We start from the raw sequence: 22,420 nt of genomic DNA, 5'->3' as shown, positions 1-22,420 counted from the left end.
TCACGTATTTCCAAGATTTTTATGTATGCATCCAGCCTCTGACTTTCAGAGATCATAACTGCAGCTTCAATTCTCCTTCTCTGGGAATCAACTAAATGCATAATTTGCCTGAACTTGTGGTAACACTTCAGTATTTAAGTGCATTCACAGTACTCAGTAGCATAAATTGTTATTAAAAGAAACTCTTGAGATCAATATGGTTAAACTTTCACTGAAGCCCCCATATCTTCACAGCCACCTGGATATTATACTTGCCTAAACACTATGCACATTAAAGAGAGGTTTATATTAAAGACTGCATCTTCAGGTTGTCATTATATCCTGCTCTGCAATAAAAATGAATGAACTTTAATTAAAAATGTGCCCAGACAAAAAACAAACTACTAGCAGTGGGGGAAGGGAATTATTGTTTTCCCATTTAAAGCAAAAAAAAACCCCGCAACAACAACAAAAAGAACAAAGTAAGAAAAAGCCTACAAGAAGAGCCATTGCACAAGTCTTTAGCTAGATCTGTAGTCTGAGAAATAAGAATGTGCCAGTTGATGAATTACAAGCTTAATTACATCTGGGATAAGACATTTTAGAACCCAAAGGAAAAATGATTTGCTGAATGTCAGCATGCTCAGATGCCCACCAGCGAGCAGTCCCTCCTCTATCCCAGGGTTTCAGTGAAGACAACATACATGTCAAGCACAGCAGAAGAAACACAAACTAATGAAACTGTGTGTAAGCTGTAATTACACTGTCTCAGTGAATGGCACTTGGGGTATTGTGAACAGATTGTACATGTTACTTCACACAGGGCCTAATGAAGCGTTCCCTGTTCTACAAACTTCACCTCTTGATTTAATTAACCTTCATACCTATACATGCACTACCTACCAATCATAAATGTTGGAAACCCCTTAAATCAACTATGGTGCTTTTGAGCTACATTAGAAAAGTAACAGAGGCTTGGTTTGTGTTCAGTTTGGCAGCTCAAAAGTGAGCAGCAAGGAAATTTTAAGGTTCTTAGAAAATAAAAACTCATATGGTGAATTTGGTCCTAAATCACCACTCCTAAACATAACATCTAATCCTGTAAATGAAAGAGCAATGAAGCAGAATTGATTCATTCACAACAATAAATAGCAACTAATATTTTACTAGAAGAAAAATAAACATGAAAATCATCTAGGAGACCAAACTTTATAGAAGACCTCTAGATATGAAAATGGGCTCTGTTTTGCAGAACCAAATAGATGGCTAACTCACATCTTAAGTTTGAAGGCACGACTTTACCCAATGCAAATATATAAATATATAAAACTACATAATTTTCACCAACCTTTAAAAACAGAAAGAACACTCATCATTTTTGTACCAAATAAAAAAGTCATCTCACAGACCACAGCAGTTAATATTTTCCAAGTTTAGGACAGAGCAGGCTGCCTAGAGCAGCCCTCCAGACCTCCCATTAGCCTTCATCTTCATGTTTGCCAGATCAAAATGTTCCTCCTGTATAAATTCCTGCTCAGATTTGAGCACTCAAGGACAGATCTGTACAAATGCAAAGGGAAGCTCTGTCTGTTCCACTGGCAGGAACAAACCCAAGGAAGGAAAGCAGGAAGCCCTCATTTTCTCGGCTAACAAAGGGCAGCATCTTCTACTGCCCTGTATTTTGAAGGAACAAAGAGAAAGAACTGCAGCTCAGGGAGACACTTTAATGACACAGGAGCTACCAGGGCTGCTCCTGGCAGGCAAGGCTCAGCTGAGGTCCTTCATGAAGACTTGGTTGCTGTGTAAACAAGAAAGCAAAACTGACACACTTTCTCGGCTTCCCTTCCCCCAGGATTGAAGTTTGCATAAGATACTTAATATTTTACTTCATTAAAAAATCAAGTTGAAATTACTTAATGCACAAATTAGAAAAACACTCAGCGTTGATTTAGAAACTACAGGCTGCATTGGAGAAATATTAGTAAATTCTACACAACAACAAAGAGCAAGTGAAAGCTGCAGAGATAATTTATGTGATTCTCCAAAGTCATTTTAATAGTACCTCTCATAAAAAATTAATCTGTGAAAGTTAGCAAGCATGACACAGAGGAGGAGAGCCAGTGGACTGGATAGAAGTTGGCTGAGGGATAAAAGAGTAAGTTTGCCAGGCACAGAAAATGAGGACTCTCCTTGCATTTTAAAATTGAATCTTCTGTTTTTATATCCAGCTCTGGAGACCTACATTACAAGCAAAAAGAAGTACAAAGACCTCCCTAAAAGCCTATGAAGCAACACAATTTCTGCTTTAAAAAGAACAAAACCAAAACCACATAGAATAAAGCAGAAAAAACCTCAAGAAAATGCAACATTTATGGTTACATTCATCACTCCAGAACAGAGATTTCAAGGAGGGAGCAGAAACCTGTGTAATAGAGGCCATAAAGCAGGGTTTTAAATTAACTGAGAATTCAGCCAACCTTGACAACTTAAACAGAAGGTATCAGGTCTGCCCTTTTCCTTCACTGGAGCTCTGCTATTCATGAGAATATCAACCAATGTCAATGTCATTTTGGTATAAAGGATAATAATTGTATTTATGATCTATCCGTCCAAGGCAGCATGTGAGATCACTCAAGAAAGCTAAAATATACCATAATACATGAAAATATTTAATATATTTTAAACCTGTACTTACTACTTTTCACTTCAGTAGAAAATCTGCAGCTACTGTAAAACAATATCATGCTTTGCCTTGTACCATTTTATTAAATAAATAAACAAGTATGTTGCTCAATAATGTCACAAGAGGAGTAGCTCAGCACACTTGATTATCTTCCTACACTGTAGCTACTTACTCAAAGGTCATCCTTCACCTTTTTTATTTTCTTCCTGACTCAGTTCTTGGGCCCTGAGTGCATGGTAGTAATTTGAACTTCAAGGTACCAAGATGGAAAAATATTGCAATGCCACAAAGTGCCACACTCCAGTGAGGCCAGGGACACAGAGCATGACAAACGACTGCAATTGGTGTGAAATGGCTGGGAGAGCATTTGGTACAGGACATCAGAGCTGTTGTGGTGGTAGCACAGACCCTGCTGGCAGATGTTCCATCACTACCAGGCTGGGGTTTCAGCTGACAGCAGGGATGCTCAAAGTCCCAGGTTAGCTTTTAAGCCTGAAACCGAAGGCTCTCAGTTTCCAAAGTGCCTCATCACAGGCAGAGTGTTCACTTCACTCCCGGCCATTTTCTTCCCTTCTTCTATAGCATTAGCAAACAAGGTGGACACTCACAAGTCATCTCCACACACAGCTCAACAAAGGTTCAGGAATTCACAAAGAATCTGAACACATCTATAGCTCAGGATGCTCCACAGATTCACTCAAAGTCTGATTCCACATCAACCAGAATTAAGTCAGAACTGGGTGACTTCAAGCCAAGGAACTCATGACTTGCATACTGAAGCACTCTGTGACCCTGTGTTTCAAATCAGAAGCTGCATCACATGTTTTTGGAAACCTCTATGTGTCATATGGCACAGGCATTCCCATATTTTTGAGGTTTAAACAGCTAACACTGACCCATTAACTGTGTACACACCAAAGAGGACTAAAAATGATACATTACTGAGGACCTAGCAATACTGGAAGCCACAGGTCAGCAGCTGAATCTTTTGGGGATGTCTCCTTTCACAACTGACTCACAAACTCCTCTCACCTCACGTGAAAGTCACTGCTACCCAAAAGAGAAGGCAAGGCTGCTTGCTGCTGCTGCTGAACACACCCAGACCCTTCACCTGATGTTCACAACTCCAAGGGCAGAATGAGCAGCCTGGCTGCCATGGCAGAGCCTGCCACAGAACCCTTCACTGCTGTAGTCTACACTAACACAACTATCAATAGTCCTGGAAGACCTAAAAAATTCAAGAAATATAAACTTTTATAAACATCAACATGGAGTTTCCTTACAGTGATCCCTTTCCCATCTGGAATAGGAAAGAATAACACATAGGGTATAATCCTGGATTTCTGTGGATTTTGAATGAAAAGGTAGAGAACAAAGCTCGTGGCAATTTTAACACCCTCACATTCTTGTAACTGCAAGGAGCTGTCCTGGGCAGACCATTGGGTTTGTTAATGTAAAAGTAGGGTAGGTTTTATGCAAGGACAGTGGCCTTACTTCTTACAAAAGAAACCTCAGGATGAACAATGTGCCAGAATTCATGTAGCACAAAGAAGAGCACAGGCTTCTGGGTTTATAATCACACCGTTTTTCAAAGTCCAAAGCTGTGAACTAATTTATGACCCCAGTTCATTTGTACTTGCTATTATAGCAAAGCTTAAAGCCAATACAGATGATATCTGGCTTCCCAGGAAGGGCTTTTCACAGACCTAAGTAAAAAGCCATTTTGCACCCTAACCAATGCTATTATAGATCTTACCCAAAAAGTAAACGTAGATTCTCCCTTGTTGTGATTGGCAACAATCAGATGTAATAGAAACAACAAGTGTTTTAGTTTGCCTGGGATTCTGAAAAATGAGGGGTTAGTGAATGGAGTCCTCTGTTTCTTGTGTACCACAAAAATAAATAAACCTTGATCTGCAAAATCCTAAACTGTATTGTGTGCACTGCTTCAGACTGCAGCTGAATGGAGGCATTTTACTCTGGTCTCTCTGGTCTTGAATTTCAGAATACAGTGCAGAGCAGAATAAAGCCACAGGCTTGGAAAAGCTATTTATAGTGCACATGCCCCAAGGAGATATAGCTAATAACTAATTCATTTCACATCACACATTTGAATGCAATATGAAAACTTCTCAGTTTCTTATCAGCACAGGAGAAAGGACCCTGTGGCTTTCTTTAAAATAATTAAGGATTCTTTACCAAAACATTTTAATCAACTACATCTCCACAGCAGTCTTTTCTTTCCCTGCCTATAGCTATTTTATTGGGAGGTCCATACCTATTAGGTTTGATAAAAGTGCTGATAAAAGTTTTGATAAAATGAGGCTCATTTTCCTAGATAACACATTTGTTTATCAAATGGTTTTCCACAAGCTGGCTTAAAATCCAATATAATACTGGTCATATCAGCAGGAAACCAATAGAAAAATCTGCTGAAGAATTCAGTGAGCTATGTAACTGTAATATCTGCATATGATGAGGCTTGGGATTGGGTTAGTTTTCTGCTGTAGAGAAAACAGATCAGCTAAGTATTGTTCCATGGACCAGATTGCTGAATATTTTATTACAAATGATTAAGAATTAAACAACAGACATGGAAGACAGGGATTTGTAGTCCTTGAGAGACATCAATAAGCATATTGAGCTTCTGTTCTGCTGCAAGTGCAGCAGCAACAAAGCAGCAAGCTGACACAGGGCTCAGTGTAATGACTGCCTTCTTGTTTCTCCACACCCACAATTTCTGTTTTCTTTTGCTTTTCTTCCACATACTGACACCAGGTGTTAGAACAGCTTGACTCAAGGAGAGTGTCCCAAGAACAGTGTGGCTTCAGCCAGTTCTGGTGCCAAGAAGGTATCAGAAAAAAGCCAGCAGGGGAGGCTGTGAGGAGCCCCAGCTGGTGCTCCACAGGAGCTACTATTGCCATGGGACTCTGGAAACTCTAAGAGAAGAGCAAGGACCCTTGGAAGCAAAAAGGAATTGAAAAAGTCCAAAAAAAAAAAACCCACAAATACTATCCTATGGCTCAGACTTAGCAATGACCCACTATTTAACCTGGTCCTTCTGTTACTTCTTAATTAAAAGGCAAGTTTTTGTTAGCAGGTTTTATGCTTAAATTAGAATTAATTGATATACAGAGCAATGTGAATGAACACCAATCTGTAATTCAGTGCCCCCAGGGCACCCAGTTTTTTCTGAGTAGGATGACAACATCCCAATTTTACCACAGCAGAAGCAGCATGAAAATTGTTTGTAACACACAGTAAACATAGACTGTTACAAGATATTGTGAACTTATACAGCCTTTTACTGATGTTGTAAGATCAGTGAAAATGCTGGCAAACACTGAAGAATATATGCATAGACATCATAATGATTTAAACATAGCTGCCTTTCTGTTCAGCAGGTTTAACAGAGACAAAAGCAGTTACCTTGTACACAAAATGCTTGTTTGCAAATTTATCAGTCATGAAGGTCAGTGGGTAAAACTTGAATAAACATATCCTAAATCGCTAATTAAATTTACCAGAAAGAATGCAGATTTCCTTCAACAATCCTTTTAGGGTTTGGGGTTTTTCTTCTTTTCAGCAGGATATTCTGATAGCATTAGAAAGTAGAGCTCAGTGACTCCTGAACACCCATTTCCAGATCAGACCTTTTATAGAAAGGATACACTACTTCATCTGTGTGCATTGATTTTATTTCGGAAATGGAGAGAAGCTGACCTGAGGTTTTTTTTCAATTTTAGATTGAGAGAGGGCTTTTGGTTTGGGTTTTTTTCCTGTTCTGTTTTCACTTCTGCTGTTCGTTCATTTCACTATGTTTATTACATGTTTATTGATCATATGCTTTAGTCTGAATCTCTGTAATATTCAGAAAATAAATATATCCTCATTGCAATCAAGCAACAATATATTAACTATGATTATTAAAGCAAACAAGGTAAATTATACTGACAAATATAGGATTAAAAAAAATTGCAAAATGGGAGTAAAAATAACTACAAAATGCATCATCTGCTCATTTTTTCATATTTTAGTCTGAGCCAGAGCATGTCCAGACTACCTGCAACACAAAACGTGCAAGCACTCTAAACAACTTGTGAAGGCAGAAATCACCTTAGCTGCTTAGAATTCTAAATATATTGAGGGTACATCAAGTTATTGAAACCAACTGTCACTTTTAAAATTTTGTTCATACAGTATTTAAAACTTTGAAAAGCACAAGTACTATCTAGTCATCACAGTAATTCTTCAATTGTTACTTCTCCCATCAAGTAAGTGGCAGATAAATTTTTATATGCTAATATTTAAACTAATTTTTATTAATTGCTGTTCCAATGTAAACTTTCTAGTGACTTCATTACATCAGTAGGTGAAGAAATAGAACCCTAACAGAAAAAAACACTAAAATCAAGTATAGCAATATAATTTAATATAAATAATACTATACTGGTTATAAGCTTTTCTGTGTTTTCTTCAAAGGTCAGAAATATCTACTTTCCCCAGGAAATTCCAAGTATTTCACTTCTAAAACAAAGGAGACGTGCAAAGCTTGTAGATTGCCAGAAATGTAAATTCATTAGTTATCAAATCAGTACATTTGAATGGCAAAGCCCACAGCACTGCAGATGAAAGACATGTGACAGGACATTGGGTTTTTGGAATCTTTAAATGTACATTACAACACTGAGTCAGCACCTTCTCTGTAACACAGGAAAGTGAAAATATCTTTTTGAAAGAGCAAGAGAGGGCTAAGCAGTGATCTCCTCCTGAAGTGGATTTATAACCACAGCCCTGCAAAGGTGCAGTGATGCACTCTGAAGTGTATTTATAACCCATAATTTATTTATTTATAACCACAGCCCTGCAAAGGAGCGTGGTCACTGATCACACTGTCTCCTGGTGATGCAGGAATGCAAGGTGCTGCTGTGCCAGTACATCAGGAGATGAACTCCTGTACTCCTGCACCCTGTCAGGAGAACTCAGCAGCCTGGACAGCAGTGCAGGGAGAAGTGCTCAGGGATAGTTCCATGCTTGTACCATGCTAGTATCTCCCATCCATGAGCTGCTGCTAAAGAACCAGCCCCTGAGCTGCTATCCATGCTTGTTCTGCTTCCAGACAGGCATGCAGGCAGAGAAAATGAGCCATTCCAAAAGCAAACACCACGAAACACTGTGCTATATTCACTGCTTGTACAGAGCAAAGCAGAGTAACAGCAACACAAAATTTCTCTCCTTTACACTCTAAGATGTGTCTCAGTGTGTGCTTATTACATCAGAAAAGCCAATCCTCTTCCAAATCAACCTAGAAATTTCTTCCAATGAACACCTGAAATCTGCATCCTCTCCTACTTGATTTCCATGATATTTATCAACACGGAAGAACTGGAGCCAATAATATGATGTGTGTATAATCACATTTTAACTCCAGCTAGTATCCACCTGGAGCACCTTGAGCTTCATTTTAAAAGCTCAGTTATATTGAAGACCTTTCAAATAAAGGGAAACCTTGTGGATCAAGCTCTGAAAAACAATCACAGAAAAAAACTGCCATTGATACTTTTCAACACATCTTTCTATAATTAATTCATTTAGTGACTACTAAGCTAACATAAAATCAGTCTGTGATTATACAGCCAAATGCAAAAGCAGATGACAAAAAACATGAGCAAATTTCCAGCTTTTCACTGCTTAACTTCATTAAACATGTTTTTTATTTAAAAGTAGCAATGTTGCTGGGTCTCAGGTATTTCTAAATCCTGCAATTAGTGACTATTAAAATTTTCACTTATTAGCTGGATTTTAAAACCACCTTCAGCATTTCACTACTGTTGTAGTACTATCTGTGCTAACAGAAATTCTTTATGCTTGAGTCTTGGTGCAATATGAGGTAAAGGAGAACCTCAGCCATCCTCTCTTCTCTCATTTATCAGGGGTGGAGAACAGCCTGTCCATATCCAGCATGTCCAGACCAGGCATTCAAACTCCAGAGCCTCATGACAAAGCACATTGTTAGCTTTCATTTTCTTGCCAGCTCGCAGATATTTCCAATGTAGTACCCACTTTTTCTCTTAAGAAGGAACCTTTCTTAAGGCCTTTTCTGTTCTGAAATTATTTTATTGACAAATAAAATAATTGCAAATAAAGATTGCAAATAAAGATAGAGGCACAATATTTTATAAATCCACTGCAAAATACCATCTGAATTTCCTAGAACTAAGAAAATTAATCTACCTCACTCACCTTTTAATGGAAGATGTCCCTGCCCATGACAGGGGGGTTTGAACTAGAGAATCTTTAGGGTCCCTTCCAACTCAAACCATTCTGTGATTCTATGATTCAAATTTTTTGCCCAGATGTTGGATAGATAGATATAAAACAGGCATAAAGACTTATCACAAAAACCTGGCAGTGGACAAGGTAAGGAAGCATTTGACACAGACCACTACAGCCATCTGTATGTCAACAAAGACTGCATCACAACTCAGAAAAAAAAAATTAGTCATCTTCCTGTCCACTAATGATACACACATAAAATTTATCAATTATCTGTGTGCCAAAGTGTGATCTGTTGCTGTCAGTTGAAAAGATAGGCATATTCTCCAATTATTTCCTGTATGGTACAAATTAAACAGCACAACTATTGAAACCTTTCATTAACCTCCCAGCAAGTACATGTCTTTCTAAACAATTACAGTCAAAACAACAATGATCTACAGACCAATTTTGCAAGGCTGAAAACCAGAGACACCCATTCTTTAAATCTAATGTTATTTCGCCAGACAACAGACCACAGACATTATACAGCAAATTCCAAGCTGTATGTAACTCACAAATTGAGCATGACCTTTTACTGTGCCCAGCTGATGGTTCAGGCTGCGCTGCTATGGGACAAGACAGGGACATTCACAGGGGCCAAAGGCACCAGCCAGTCTGATCAGGTGTTCACTGGAGAGCCCAGATTCTCTCTCAAGTCCTTAGTGCACTAGGAAGAAGCCCCTGGGAGGATTTGTTCTCTGAGCACAACACCAAAATAAGGATAAAACCCAGCATTTAAAGGTGGAGGCAGCAAACAGCTGCAGCCCAACAAGGAGCACAAAAGAACCAGGAAGGTACACACAGAAAACATATCCTGTCTTTGGGCAAAAGAAAAGACAGCTTTGAACTCTCCCAACTCAATACCTAAACTAGATAAAAATCAAAATTGTAATAGTCTGTGCAACTGGATTAATATTCAACCAATGTCATTCTCATTTAAAACATTTAAACCCCCCCCCTTAATCAGTCTTAATTTTTAGATGTGAAGGAAAATCCGAATAGAGGGATATACTCTATTGGATATCAAAGTCTTAAAATGTGAACTAATAGTACCACTCCAAAAACATCTTTAAACATTCTGTATTATGAAAGTTATGTCACTGTAGTGCAGGAAAGACCCAGTTAGGAGACAGAATATTTTCCCACCTAAAACAAAAAAGCAGAGAAGTTCTGACCTCATAAAGCAGCCAGTTGGCACTAAGATTTCTTTTTCATTCCAACAGCTAGCTGAGATACCAGAGCAGATCTAGAAACCTAATTATTAACTATCATTTAGAATAGTACTTACTGATCTATTTTTTCCTTTGGATAATAGAGGTGTTATTTTATACTCAAAATCTATGCTTGGTTAGAACATAGCCTGTTTTCATTTTACAACTGTTGAGCAACAGACTAAAATGACACTATGTGTCAAAAAGGAAGCTTTGATTTACGTTTGCACATTTCCATGGGTAGTAAAACCAAATGAAGTTGTGCTGGCAACAATCCCATTATTTTGCCACTGAAGGCAAGTTTGTGAACCTCAGGAGAGGCTGAGTTTCCCACCAAGCTGCAGACTCATAAAAAGCTGTCAACATCAAATGCCAGAACCAGGCCAGAAGTCTCTTTTAATATTTTTTTTTAGAGCACTGGTGAAAAGATTGCCCCCACAAGAGTGGGGACAAATTGTAGTGTCACAAGTACCCAAAAAGCAACAGAATCAAGAGTCAAATGACATCAAAAACGGTTAGTATACATGACTGTACCTTGGTCTATCATTTGGAAGATATAATTTATCAGTGCAAGCAGTGCAGCTTGTCTACTATATTTAGGGCTAAACCCAGATGGATTCAGTCAAGGAAATCTGAGGATTCTAGATGCCACCAGAGTCGCCTTGCGCACAAGCTTCCTTATAGCTTTCCCTAAAAAACAAAGAAATTCAAGACAAAAAAGGTGAAAACTTTCCTCATCTAAGGACAATTTTTCAAGCAGGAACAAAACTGCTGACCCTGTAAGCAAGCAAGCACCTTGTTCTCCCAATCACTTTCAGTAATAGAAAAATCCTTCCTCAGTGGACATTCCCAGACTTACAAAAGTGAGCCACAAACCACAGCCCAGATCTTTCTAGCTCCTGCATTCACCTACATCAGTGCAATTAGATGAGAGGCAAGAGAGTTTCCTCTCTCATACTCATAATCCCAAAGAAGTAGAAACTAACTTTGGAATTACCAGTCCTGATCTAAGTCACTGAAATAATTAAGTACCTTGAAAATTCTTCAGTGTGAAACCCATTGTATAGCTGTTGAAAGGATTAAACTCAGATTAATCAATTTACCCTCCGCCAACAGTTCAACAGAATAACTGTTGAAGCAGTTTCAAGAAGCATTAGCTGCCTCAGTCAATAAAATTTAAAATGGAGCCCATAAAATCATTCTACAGGATCTAGAGAAGAGGTGCACTTTCCCTTTTAAAGGCAGCATCTTCCTACTGAGAAAGAAAAAAGGAAAAATAAAATCACATAAGCATATAAATAAAATTCTCTATTTCATAGAAATAAATGTATTTCCATTATCTGAATATGAGGAGAGGAAATTAGGGAACTGGATTTTATACTAATACTGGTATTCAAAAGGAAACAGTCTGAAGTAGCAGCCTCATTCCAGGTTTGTATAACATCAAAGAAAAAAACCTTACGGACCCATGAAGAAATATCTTCTCCATTTTAATTCACATATTTCATTTTCCAAAAGCCTTTCTTCTCTAGGAGTTACACCAGAAAGGAAATACATGCAAGCAGTGACTAGGAAAAAAAGAATCTTTATTATACATTCCAGGTAGATTTCTATGGTTATTTACACATGTGTATACTCAAATTTGCAGTGCTTTGAAATTCAGAAAGATGAAGTGCTGTATCAAAGCAGTTCTTTATATTAAGGCATTTGTCATTATGGGAATCTAGTTCAGACAGCAACAATCCATTCAAGTTAGTTACTCAGGTGTGTATTTGTATGCACCAACCTCTCATGAGAGAGTTTTCTTTCAACTATATTTGCACTTTTAAAAAGCAGTACTGAAAGTGAGTCAAGCCCACAGTATTCCTTTGGTGGAAATGAGGCAAGTTCTCTGGGTTTGTAGACACCACATCTCTAATACATAATTTCCAAAATCAGTGGAGGTGCAATACTTACACCAGCACTTGCAGATTCAGTCTGAGTAGCGCAGAATTATCGGCCTGTGGTTGATGTGGGAATTGTAAGAAAGCAACACGGAACAAGCCTTGGCTTTGACCAACCAATCAGAGCACAGAGGATTCTTTATATAACCAAATTTAAGGACACTTTCCATCTCTCACATCACACTTCCCTTAAAAAGGCAGACCTCTACTAAATATAATCCCACTCTTTATGACTTGCCTTGCAAGCTGGCTGGCAAGTAGACTTGAGGAATTATTAGCCAAGGGCAATTTCTAAGTGAAGTCTTATAGGAATATACATGTACTTTAGGGATGACCCAAAACCCAAGCAAAATTAGTATCTTGCATAAATGTTCTTGAAAAAGAAATTAAAATGCAAGGGACACTGCAGAAATTGCTTTCAAGAGCTTGAGTACTCTTGTCTGTTTTCTGGCTTAAGAATTTTAGATGCTCAACCCTTTTTTAATAATATAATTGATTTTTCTTGAATCAAAACCAAATTAAGTTATTTCTAGATCATCTATGCCACCACTGGAAGCACTAATCTAAGCATTGATTTACTGCAAACAGTTATATAAAACTCTGATAAGTTATATTTCTATTATTTCTCTGGAAGCCATTTGTTGAAGTTTTCCACAATTACATTCTCAAACCATTGTCCGTTAATGAAGTCACTATAGATGATATCAAGTGGAAACCCAGACCAGAGACAATAATTGTCAGTTAAATACTGGCAGGGTGCTTATGATATTTTGGTTTTATAATTACCTTCAGGATGTCTTCCATGGTGTGTTGATATCCAGAATGGTTACAAACTAGCCTTACTTTCCATAAGTGCCCTCCATGCATTTTAAATGCATGCCACCAAAAGGCTATGTCCAAGAAAAACAAATTCTCATTCTTGCTCTCCCTCTTGCATCTACAAATTTATTTATAGCCAAAAAATCAATATCAAACGTCCCATGTTTATTAGAATGCAACAGTATCTGCCGTACTCTGATACTATAATGCCATAATGACTGCTGGTCATTTGTATGTATCTTGCAACTTCGAATACAGTTCTCTAAAGCAAGTTAAAAACCACTAATAAACAAGGAAAAGCTCATATAACAATAAAAAACTCAACTGTAAATATCAGAAGATAAAATATCAGCAAACTCAATCACTAAAAACACATTTGTAAAAAGTGGGCATGCTTAAAAACTATCTCCTGGGTGTAGGGTTTTATGTACTCATGCATCCAATGGCAAGAAACAAATGTGAAACACCACATGTGTTAAATTTGACCATCCAAACCCAGAAACTCAAAATATATTTGCTGATCCACCCAGACTTTTCTAGGGTTTTTGCTTCACTCAAAAACATTAGGAGACTGTCCTATGAATATTTTTAAAGCATTGATTTGACACAAGAATAACATATACAAATAACATATAAATGTATATACAACTATATATATATATATATTTATATTTATTTTGTTCTTTGTTCTTAATGATGTTATTATATATGTTATATGTAATAACATATATCAAAGAATAACATATAAATGACTAACAGACCCAAAAATACTTAAGCCTGCTTAGCTACATAATCAGTGAGGATCAATCCATGTTCTACTTATTAGGATAGAAGAATCCCAGTGCAATAGATTAACACTTACTCCATATTATAAGCAAAGAAGAGTTTCACTTTTCCTTTTAGTTTGCTGTAACATGACTGGTTTAAGCTCTGCTGGTTTTCAGTTTGTTTTGGTTTTGCTTTGGGGTTTTTGGTTCTGTCTTGGGAGCTGGATTTTTCGTTGTTTGTTGAGCTGATGCAAATCTTCATCTTGATTTCTTGCCAAGTCATGTACCACATGCTTGGAAACTTGTGTTTCCTGAACATCATGATGGCTTTACCAGTCTGCTTTACTATTCTGGTGGCTGGACAATGAGGTTTAGCTGGGTGTCCAGTGACAGTGAGGAATTCAAATACTGAAATGGAGCTATTACGGATGTCTACAAGCTCACAGTCTCTACCAGCATCGTTTAAAGCCCCTCCAAGACTCAATTTCATCCCTTAGTTATTTTTCTTAGTCAAACCCCTGATAACTAGGAGGTGGTTTTGTTCACAGCATGAGCAGAGATATCATTATTCATTGCCAGCATTTTACTCCACAGTGGGACATTATTACCTGCATACAGAAATGAAGGGGTAGCATGTAAGGCTCTGGGAGAGCAAACAAAAGCTCTCATGACACTTCTGGGAGGAAAAGGCAAAGGCTTCTTCAGAATATCCTGCTATCCACAGGGACTGTGCCCCTCTATTGTACAGAGCACACAGGGAAAAAACCATTCCTAGAAGAAACCCATTCTCTGTCTAGTTATTTCCACGTTTAAATACATGTTTCCACATACTCATCACACAAAAGTCCTTGATAGACTTTTATTATGCAGCACCATCTTTTACAAATATAATTTCTAAACTGAAATCTGAAAGTTTCATTTTGGATATAGGTATGAGTTCAGCAGTAAGTTGCTTTGTATAAAACAAGCTCTGTCTTTTATTTGTCCTACTGATACAATAGCAGCCTGGGTGGGTAGGAGAACTACCTCACCTTCAAACCAAGAAGCTTAAAACCTTCAGAAGACCAGCAAAAGTCTACCTTCCTTTTTTCAATAGTTCAACTATCACAATATCTCCCTCTCTACCTTGTCTTTCTTTTATTTTTGTAGCATTGCCAGCTACATGTCAGCATCATTAGAACTTTAAGATTCTTATAGATTACCTAGCATTTGTCCAGAATTTTCTGATTAGCCAAACAGCAACACTAAAACTGAGCAGACAAACAGCAGTCTGGTAATTCTCTATGAGCAAACAATACCCTGTCAGAAACACGCTACCACTTAGTAACACAATGAAAAGCAGCCAAACATGGACACAGAATTTTAAAAACTAATAGATTTTTAGCTATGAATTACTGACACCTTTGGGTGATAAAACAATAAAGAGAAATTATAAAAATTATGATAAAACAATATAGAGAAATTAGTTCAGTCATTCAATTTTTACCATCCTCCTGGAAAAGAACAAATGCCTTTTATTCCCATTGCAAGAATTTAGTTACACATGACAATATATACCATAAACATAGATTGTGATATTTTCTTGAAACTCAAATTCTGCCATTCTCCCAACCTCTTCAGATTCTTCAAGCCAAAAATACCTGCTCTTTTGATACAGCTCCAGCCAATGTGACCAATTTCTTATTCTGGGCTGAGTCATTACAAAAGCCAGCCGATTGGTTAAAAATAAAAAAGGAATGCTGAATACCATAGCAACTGGCTTGCAGCCTTGCTAACATGCAGGAAGGATTTTTTACTTGAACAAGAGCTGCAAGTGAAAACACCAGGCCAAAATCAGATCTGGCATAATATCAACAACACAATAGAACCACAGAAATTACTTTACCCCTCCCCAGTCTGCTCCCTGTAATATCATTTTTGCAGCAGCAAATCTCAGGGTCTTATTAAAATACAATTCAAACAGCAAATTAAAACGTGTGCCATGGTATTGATTCCACATATACATCAATATGTGGCAGAATCTTTGGCAAAACAAATAGGATTAAATGTTGAAAAATCAAGTAATGGAAGTAGAGCAATAACAGAGCTTGATTTTCAGTTTTAATTAATGGTCACATCACTCCATAACTAAAAGGATTAAAGGTTTGTAAAGAAACACCTCTAAATACAGACAATTTTACAATGCCTAATTTAGTGATCACTATTAGGAATGTATCAAAGTAGTCACTTAATGTCAATACCCTCTAAGAACTGCATCAAATCAATAAGGAATATATTTGAAAAAGTATATTGCTCTGGAATTACTGCAAGAGTATGTGTTCAGGGCAAGGTTTTGGCAGGGAGGGACTCTGTGGGAAGAGACCAGAAGCTGCCCTGTGTTGGGCAGACCCACTGTTGTCCCAGGCTGCACCCACAAGTGACACCAGTGCACCTCTGTGATAACATATTTAGGAAAGGGTAAAAATCTGTTTGGCAGCTGCGAGAGAGAAATGAGAGAACCAGCCCTGCAGATGCCGAAGTCACTGAAGAAAGAAGGGGCAAAGATTCTGCAGGCACCAGAGCAGAAATTCTATTGCAGCCAGCAGAGAAGGTTGTGACAATGCAGCTTGTCCTCCTGCAGCTGATGAAGTCCACAGTGGAGCAAATATCCACCCTGCAAGCACATGGAGAATACCAAACCAAAGCATGAGGAGATGCCCTAAAGGAAACTGCAGCCCATGGAGAGCCAGGCTGGAGCAGGCTCCTGACAGGACACGTGGCCCATGCAGGGAGCCCGCACAGAAGCAGATTTTCAGGCCAGAACTGTAGCCTGGAGGAGCAGCACACTCCTGATGGACTGTACCCCATGGAAAGGATTCATACTGAAGCAGTGGAGAAGGGCCTGTGTTGGACAAGCTCATGAGGGACTGTATTCCTTAAATGGGATCTCATAGTGGGTGGAGCATGGGAAGAGCAAAAGCAGAAGGAGCAGCAGAGATGACATGTGACAGACGAGAATAACTCATTCCCCATTCCCCCTGCTCTGCTCAGAAGGGCAGAAAGTGGCAGGCAAGTAGGAAGGAGAGAGGGAAGTTGAGTCTGGGAAAAGAGAGGAGGACCAGAATAAAAAACTGTCAGTGGCCTCAGCTCTGAAACAATTCCTCCATGCTCAAATTGGCATGAAAGCCATGACAAAGATGCAGCAGAGGTCCAGTGACTGAAGTACACAATGGTAAGGCCTAAACTAGTGCTCAAGAGTAACCAGCTGAACAATGGCCTCAGCTGTTTCCAAAACTTGGGAGAGGGCAACACAAATGGCTCAGAATGTTGAAGACAATGCCAAGATTCTGTTACCCTTCATTTGCCTAGCAGAAAGCATCATTTGAGCCTAAATACTTCCACTGCTCTTATTACAATTTATTATGACAAAATTATTATTATTATTATAACAAAATAATTATTTAATAGTATTATCAGAAATATTAAAACTAACTTGAAACATCAGTTTCTTTATTAAAAAAAAAGGTAAACTGTTTAGAAATACATATCTGCATGTCAGCCTAACTGAGGGGTGTCTAGAAGCAACTCATTTGTGTGAAGGAAACTCAGTGGTAACACTCTGGAAACTGCTCCTCCTACTAAACAGTACTGCTGATACATCAAGGGCCCAGGAAAAAATTACAGAACTATTAAACACAAAAAAAGGCATCTTAGCACAAGAAGAGTATACTCATACAAAAAATAATCTCCATGATTATAATGCAGTTACAGAAAAACATCTAAACAAATAAACAGATGTGCAGCATGCTGAGTCTTATGTTATTACAACCTATTCTTTCCTGTAATATTTAGATTTCTGAGTTCAACAGCGAGTTGACCTAGGCAGTTCAAGGTTTTCTGCAAACTAAAGATGTTTGCTTGGTTAGTCTCAGAAGAAGCTGTGTTAAACCAGGAATTTAAAACAGACAAGTCTATCCAAATACCTTGTCAAAGATCTTTTGCATTATACACAAATATATTTCCCCTGCAGAAATATTTCTCAGAGAAGTTTGTCACCGTACTATGAAAATTATAAACCACGGCAATGAAGTGAGCTAATTTACAAAAGGACACCTGTAGAACTTATAGCTAAATAAGAACAAAGACTATTTTAGATCAGTGAAAAGTCTACATGTACACATGGGTCACTAGTATAGAAGATAGATTCAGTATCATGTAATTCAGTTTCCTGTAGTCCAGTTAAAAAACACAAACAAAACAGTGTGTGCAGTTAAAAAACACAAACAAAACAGTGTGTGCAATACAGTTAGTGCAGGAGACACAAAAAAGGAGAAACAAAGAAAGAGAAAAAAGGTTTCACTTTTATTGTAGGTATTTAGGGTTTGTATTATTTCTGGGACATCTCAGACTAAATAACAACACTCACAACATGGATTTTCTATATGTACCACTTCCTCTAAGACACAGCTCTTTTGAAAAACTTTTATTCACTGCTTGTAAAGTGACAAAATACAATCAATGAACTGTAGACAGCTTTATCACATTTGCTTTTTTGTAAATTCCAAGGTCCATTGTCATAAGGGATTCCTGTAACCAGCCATCTGGGTTGAACACAAAAATAAGTGACAGGCATCCCTACCTCCCAGTCCATCTCCAGAATCAACTTCACAGATGTTCTCCCCTTCCATATTGTCTTTGGGATGCAGCAGAAAGCAAGATCTTCCTCGAGTGATTTGCTCAGGCTCCAGAAGGAAGACTAATCCACCCACTCTGCAGCCAGCAAGTGATATCTTTCAAATAAAAACAAAAACAAAGCTATTGAGCCACCTTTGGTATACAACAGATTAATTTAATTTCATTTAATTTCTCCCTTAAAAATTCAACTTTTCAAGACTGTGTGTCAGCTAGTTCTACATCCAGCATTGCAGCTCCTTATATCAATACTGTCTCTTCAGGGGGTATCTGAGCTCCTTTTCCCTTGTAAATTCAATGGTGATTCACAGATCAAACCCTCCACCCAACATAAAGAGGTTACATCAGCCCAAATTGCAGGACACTGTTAAGGTGGAAAGCCTCAGCACAGATTCATGCTCATCCACATGGCCTGACAGGACTAGGAGAAATATACTAAATATCCACATGATTAGCTCTTCTCTGGCACACTGTGAGTACTGTAAAACTAAATTACATGCAGTTTGCAAACAACTACACAGACTAAAAACACACAGTTCATGTGGGTACATCTTCTTAAACTCCTAGGGTTATTTTAAGTAATGGCAGAGAGAGCATCTCAGTTTAGCAATGGATTTGATTTACAGATGAGTATAACGAAGGAAAGTGTAAAGATGGGTATAGACAAAAGAATAAACCCATCTCATGTTTTATGTAAGAGAAGGACAATAAGGGAGCAAAATTCCTTTCCCTTAAATTGAACCCAAATAGCTGATTGTTTTGCTATTACTGTCCTTTGCTATTACTGTCCTTTGTAGTAGTTTTTACCAGCACCTTCTCTTTCTGAATAAAAGAGAAATAACTGTCAATTAATTAAAACAAGTACTAAGGAGTCAGGAAACACCCTCACATTAGTGCCTTTGAGAGGCAAAAACAGACAAAAAGCAATCAGAACAGCATGGAGTTACTAGATTAGTTTTGCAGCAAGTGAAGAACTGTCATGTGTCAGATGTTCATGATCTAGACAGCAAAGCAAGAATGAGCTCCAATGCTCATCTAAATGTAAGATTTACAGTATGGTTATTTTTAAAACAAAGGAAAACAGGAACCAAAATGCATCCAAAAAGAGTTCTCTGCCACAAATGAACTCAGGTTAAGAACAGAAAACACATGAGAGAACAATGATCAAGTATATGAATGACGTGATAGATAAAACTGTTCAGGTATCATTAGTAACTCTATGAGCCAGTCATGGAGCAATGTATTAGCTGTTTCCTTACCAGTTCTGAATGAGCAAATAACAACTAATTTCTATTTGCAAGTCTGTGGCCTTCTCTTGCTTTTCCATATCACTAGGAAAGCATTCAAACTGTCCCATGCAACTGTGTCTTATTGAAGGTGTAGAAAAGGGAAAAAAAAATTTATTAACATCAACTGCCCTACATTCAACATGAATTGCCTCCTTCAGCTTCCTATCACAAGAAGACAAGAAATACTATAAACAAATCTGTATTCAGACATCAAGTAAAAGAAAATCAATAGTTCAAGCACTATGTCATTGTGTTGATAAAAAGAAGAGCATACCTAGAAGTCTCACACCAGAAGAACTCTTTCTTCAGCTTCTTCAAGCATCTCTCTCAGCATCTCTGTGTTTTTGTTGATTTTCTGCTGCTTGAGCCAATGGAGGTGTAGGCCATGTCACAGAGCACGCATGGCACTGTGAAACACTGAGCAGAATTCCAACGGAGGGAAAATTGTAGCACAGCCATCCTACGCTGCTGCTGCCTCTTCTTCACCTTGAATTCAAGGTGTTCTTCTAAACCCACCTGTGTGCTCTTCAGAAGGTGGGCTACTGCAGTTTGCCAAAGAGCACAGACTCAGAAAGGATCCACCATCATGCAGATTTCCAGTGATGAAGTATCCGTAGCAAAAATTTGGTAAAAAAGAAATCCATGCTCCTTATTTTAAAAATATTAAAATACTTACCAAACATATGAATGGAATGCAACAGTAATAGTAAGAAGCTCTGGCTGTGTATTTACACCTGAAATATTTAGCTCCAAATGCTGATTTAGGATACTCAGAAGAACATTAACAATCACAGTTCCTGTTTATAAGAGCAAATGCCCTCAAGCAATGAATATTGGATTCCCATGATCAAAGTTCTACTGCCAATGTCACAGGATTTAGTACTACTTTTTCTAGACAAATAGGTCAGATGAACAATTAACCATCATTTTAAAAAGTCAACCACAGCCCTTCAAATGTAAGAACTTTTCTTGCAAGTTTGCTTTTGGAAAGGTCATCTTATTCTGCTCAGATCTGGGGTTTTATGATGAATTACAGTCCTCCTGCACAGTAATACAGAAACATGTATAAACTAACTGACCACAGGACATTGTGCACTGTCTAGAAACTAAACAATACATTTTTACCTCAGCCTTATGCCTGCATATGTGAAGAAAAAATTAATCTATGTCCAGCATAAATGCTTAGTTCTACATCTACTTAGATACAGCTGTTGCAAAACCTAATGTGTTCACATGTCTGTAAACAAAAATGTGTGTCCTTATGAAAAATCCATCAAGTGTCTTATCCCTTTCTGCCTTATACTGATTAACTAAATGAAGTCTGCATGCCTTTATTAAAACTTGTACGTGTAGAAAAGACTAAATTCCAAGCAGTCAAGGCATAAGGACCGATTACTAAAATTAAGTATCAGCACTGAAAAATACAAGCATTTTAGTGCAAGATTACTAACACAGTAACTGAAAATGAAATTCAAAAGACAAAATTACTGTTATTATTTTTATGGAAAACCAAGATTAAAAGATAAACAGAAGAAAACCTGGTTTTAAATAATTTATTATTTTATATACATTTCATTGTGAAACAAATTAATTGTTCTTTATTACATGCTAGCTGTCTCTTCCCACTTGGCATTTGCACCAATATTGCTTTTAATAGCCTTTCACTCATAGCTGAACCTTTGGGTGGTGGGGGAAGGCACTGTTAGTCAATAGCAAACCCTTATTGTTCTGTTCTCTGGCTATGAAAACTTTTAATTAAAATCTGAAAGCAAAAGGATGCAACAGTACTGGAATGAAGAGCTGCTGAAATGTAATCACAGCAATGGGGTAACCACAGAGGAGGAATTCTTAGTAAAGAACTGCTTCATGCTTGGCCATTTACCCCTTATACAACTGAGAGAAAAACCTGAAATGTTTTAAGTCAGCCCTTCCCCAAGGGAAAAACCCCACAGCAGAGAAGCATAGAAGAATGAGGTATGAGTAAAGTTGTTTTAGAACAATGCAGCAACAAGTTTGCTACTTTTTAAGTACATAGCATTTGAAACCTACATTACAGGGCTCCTTTGGTCACGTAGTTTCATTGTTTGATCATCTTGCTCATTCAAATCCTTCTCCCTACTAAGATCATACAGTATGTCCCATTTCCCACCATCAAAGCAGAACAAAGCCACATGTGAGCCAACCATCACTTGGTGCTGTCATCTGGTCCTTGATGAAAATGTTGTCATGAGAGGAGAAAAAAACCAATTAACATGTCTACTTAAGTCTTAGGGAAGACATTTCTGGTGTTGAGGGAACTCGACATAGAAGGAGGCTCAGGAAGAGTCTCAGCAAGACCAGTTGTGCACAATTTCCACCTCAGTGTGGTTTACAGAACCACCCATGTCAGAGCAAGGCACAGGTGGCAGAAACATGAAGTGGGGAATGCATAAATCCTTGCATGACACATATTTTTTCCCTCAGAGTAGTTAAAAAAGCTTCAGCACTGTTTTAACCCAAGCCAAGGAGTTATGTTGCCAAGCAGATGTGCAGAAGAAAGAGCAATAGATAATTACTGTCATTAGTCACCTTCTTCAGACCAGAGCCGGGCTCCAAGTGCTGTACAGTGGGGTGCAGAGAAATTGCATATGCATCCAAGAAAGCCCAATGAAATGTAAATGACTGCAGTCCCTTGATCTTTCTGAAATGATGTGGTTCACCCTCCGGCTGCAGATATTGGATTTTGCAGCATTAATCCCCA

The 22,420-nt window shown here is 38.0% G+C and overlaps 1 protein-coding gene across 9 annotated transcripts in view; it reads right to left on the bottom strand.

The window, feature by feature from the left end:
* The window catches only part of PPP2R2C (protein phosphatase 2 regulatory subunit Bgamma), a 189,412-nt gene that overhangs the window by 76,333 nt on the left and 90,659 nt on the right, over window positions 1-22,420 (bottom strand). For 3 of the 9 annotated variants that reach the window (XM_074541723.1, XM_026792620.2, XM_074541727.1), the window contains one exon: window positions 18,339-18,489. The exons of 4 other annotated variants lie outside the window; for them this stretch is intronic. In XM_074541723.1, coding sequence (XP_074397824.1) covers window positions 18,339-18,489 — 151 coding nt within the window. Of the gene's footprint in view, window positions 1-10,725; window positions 10,882-18,338; window positions 18,490-22,420 lie in introns of all 9 variants that reach the window. 2 more of the 9 variants (XM_005485742.3, XM_074541728.1) reach the window with 1 other exon arrangement.

The sequence above is a fragment of the Zonotrichia albicollis genome, chromosome 5 (genome assembly GCF_047830755.1).
Source record: "Zonotrichia albicollis isolate bZonAlb1 chromosome 5, bZonAlb1.hap1, whole genome shotgun sequence".
Taxonomy (NCBI): domain Eukaryota; kingdom Metazoa; phylum Chordata; class Aves; order Passeriformes; family Passerellidae; genus Zonotrichia; species Zonotrichia albicollis.
The sequence above is the reverse complement of the archived record's forward strand: the minus strand, read 5'-3'. Positions and strand labels throughout refer to the sequence as shown.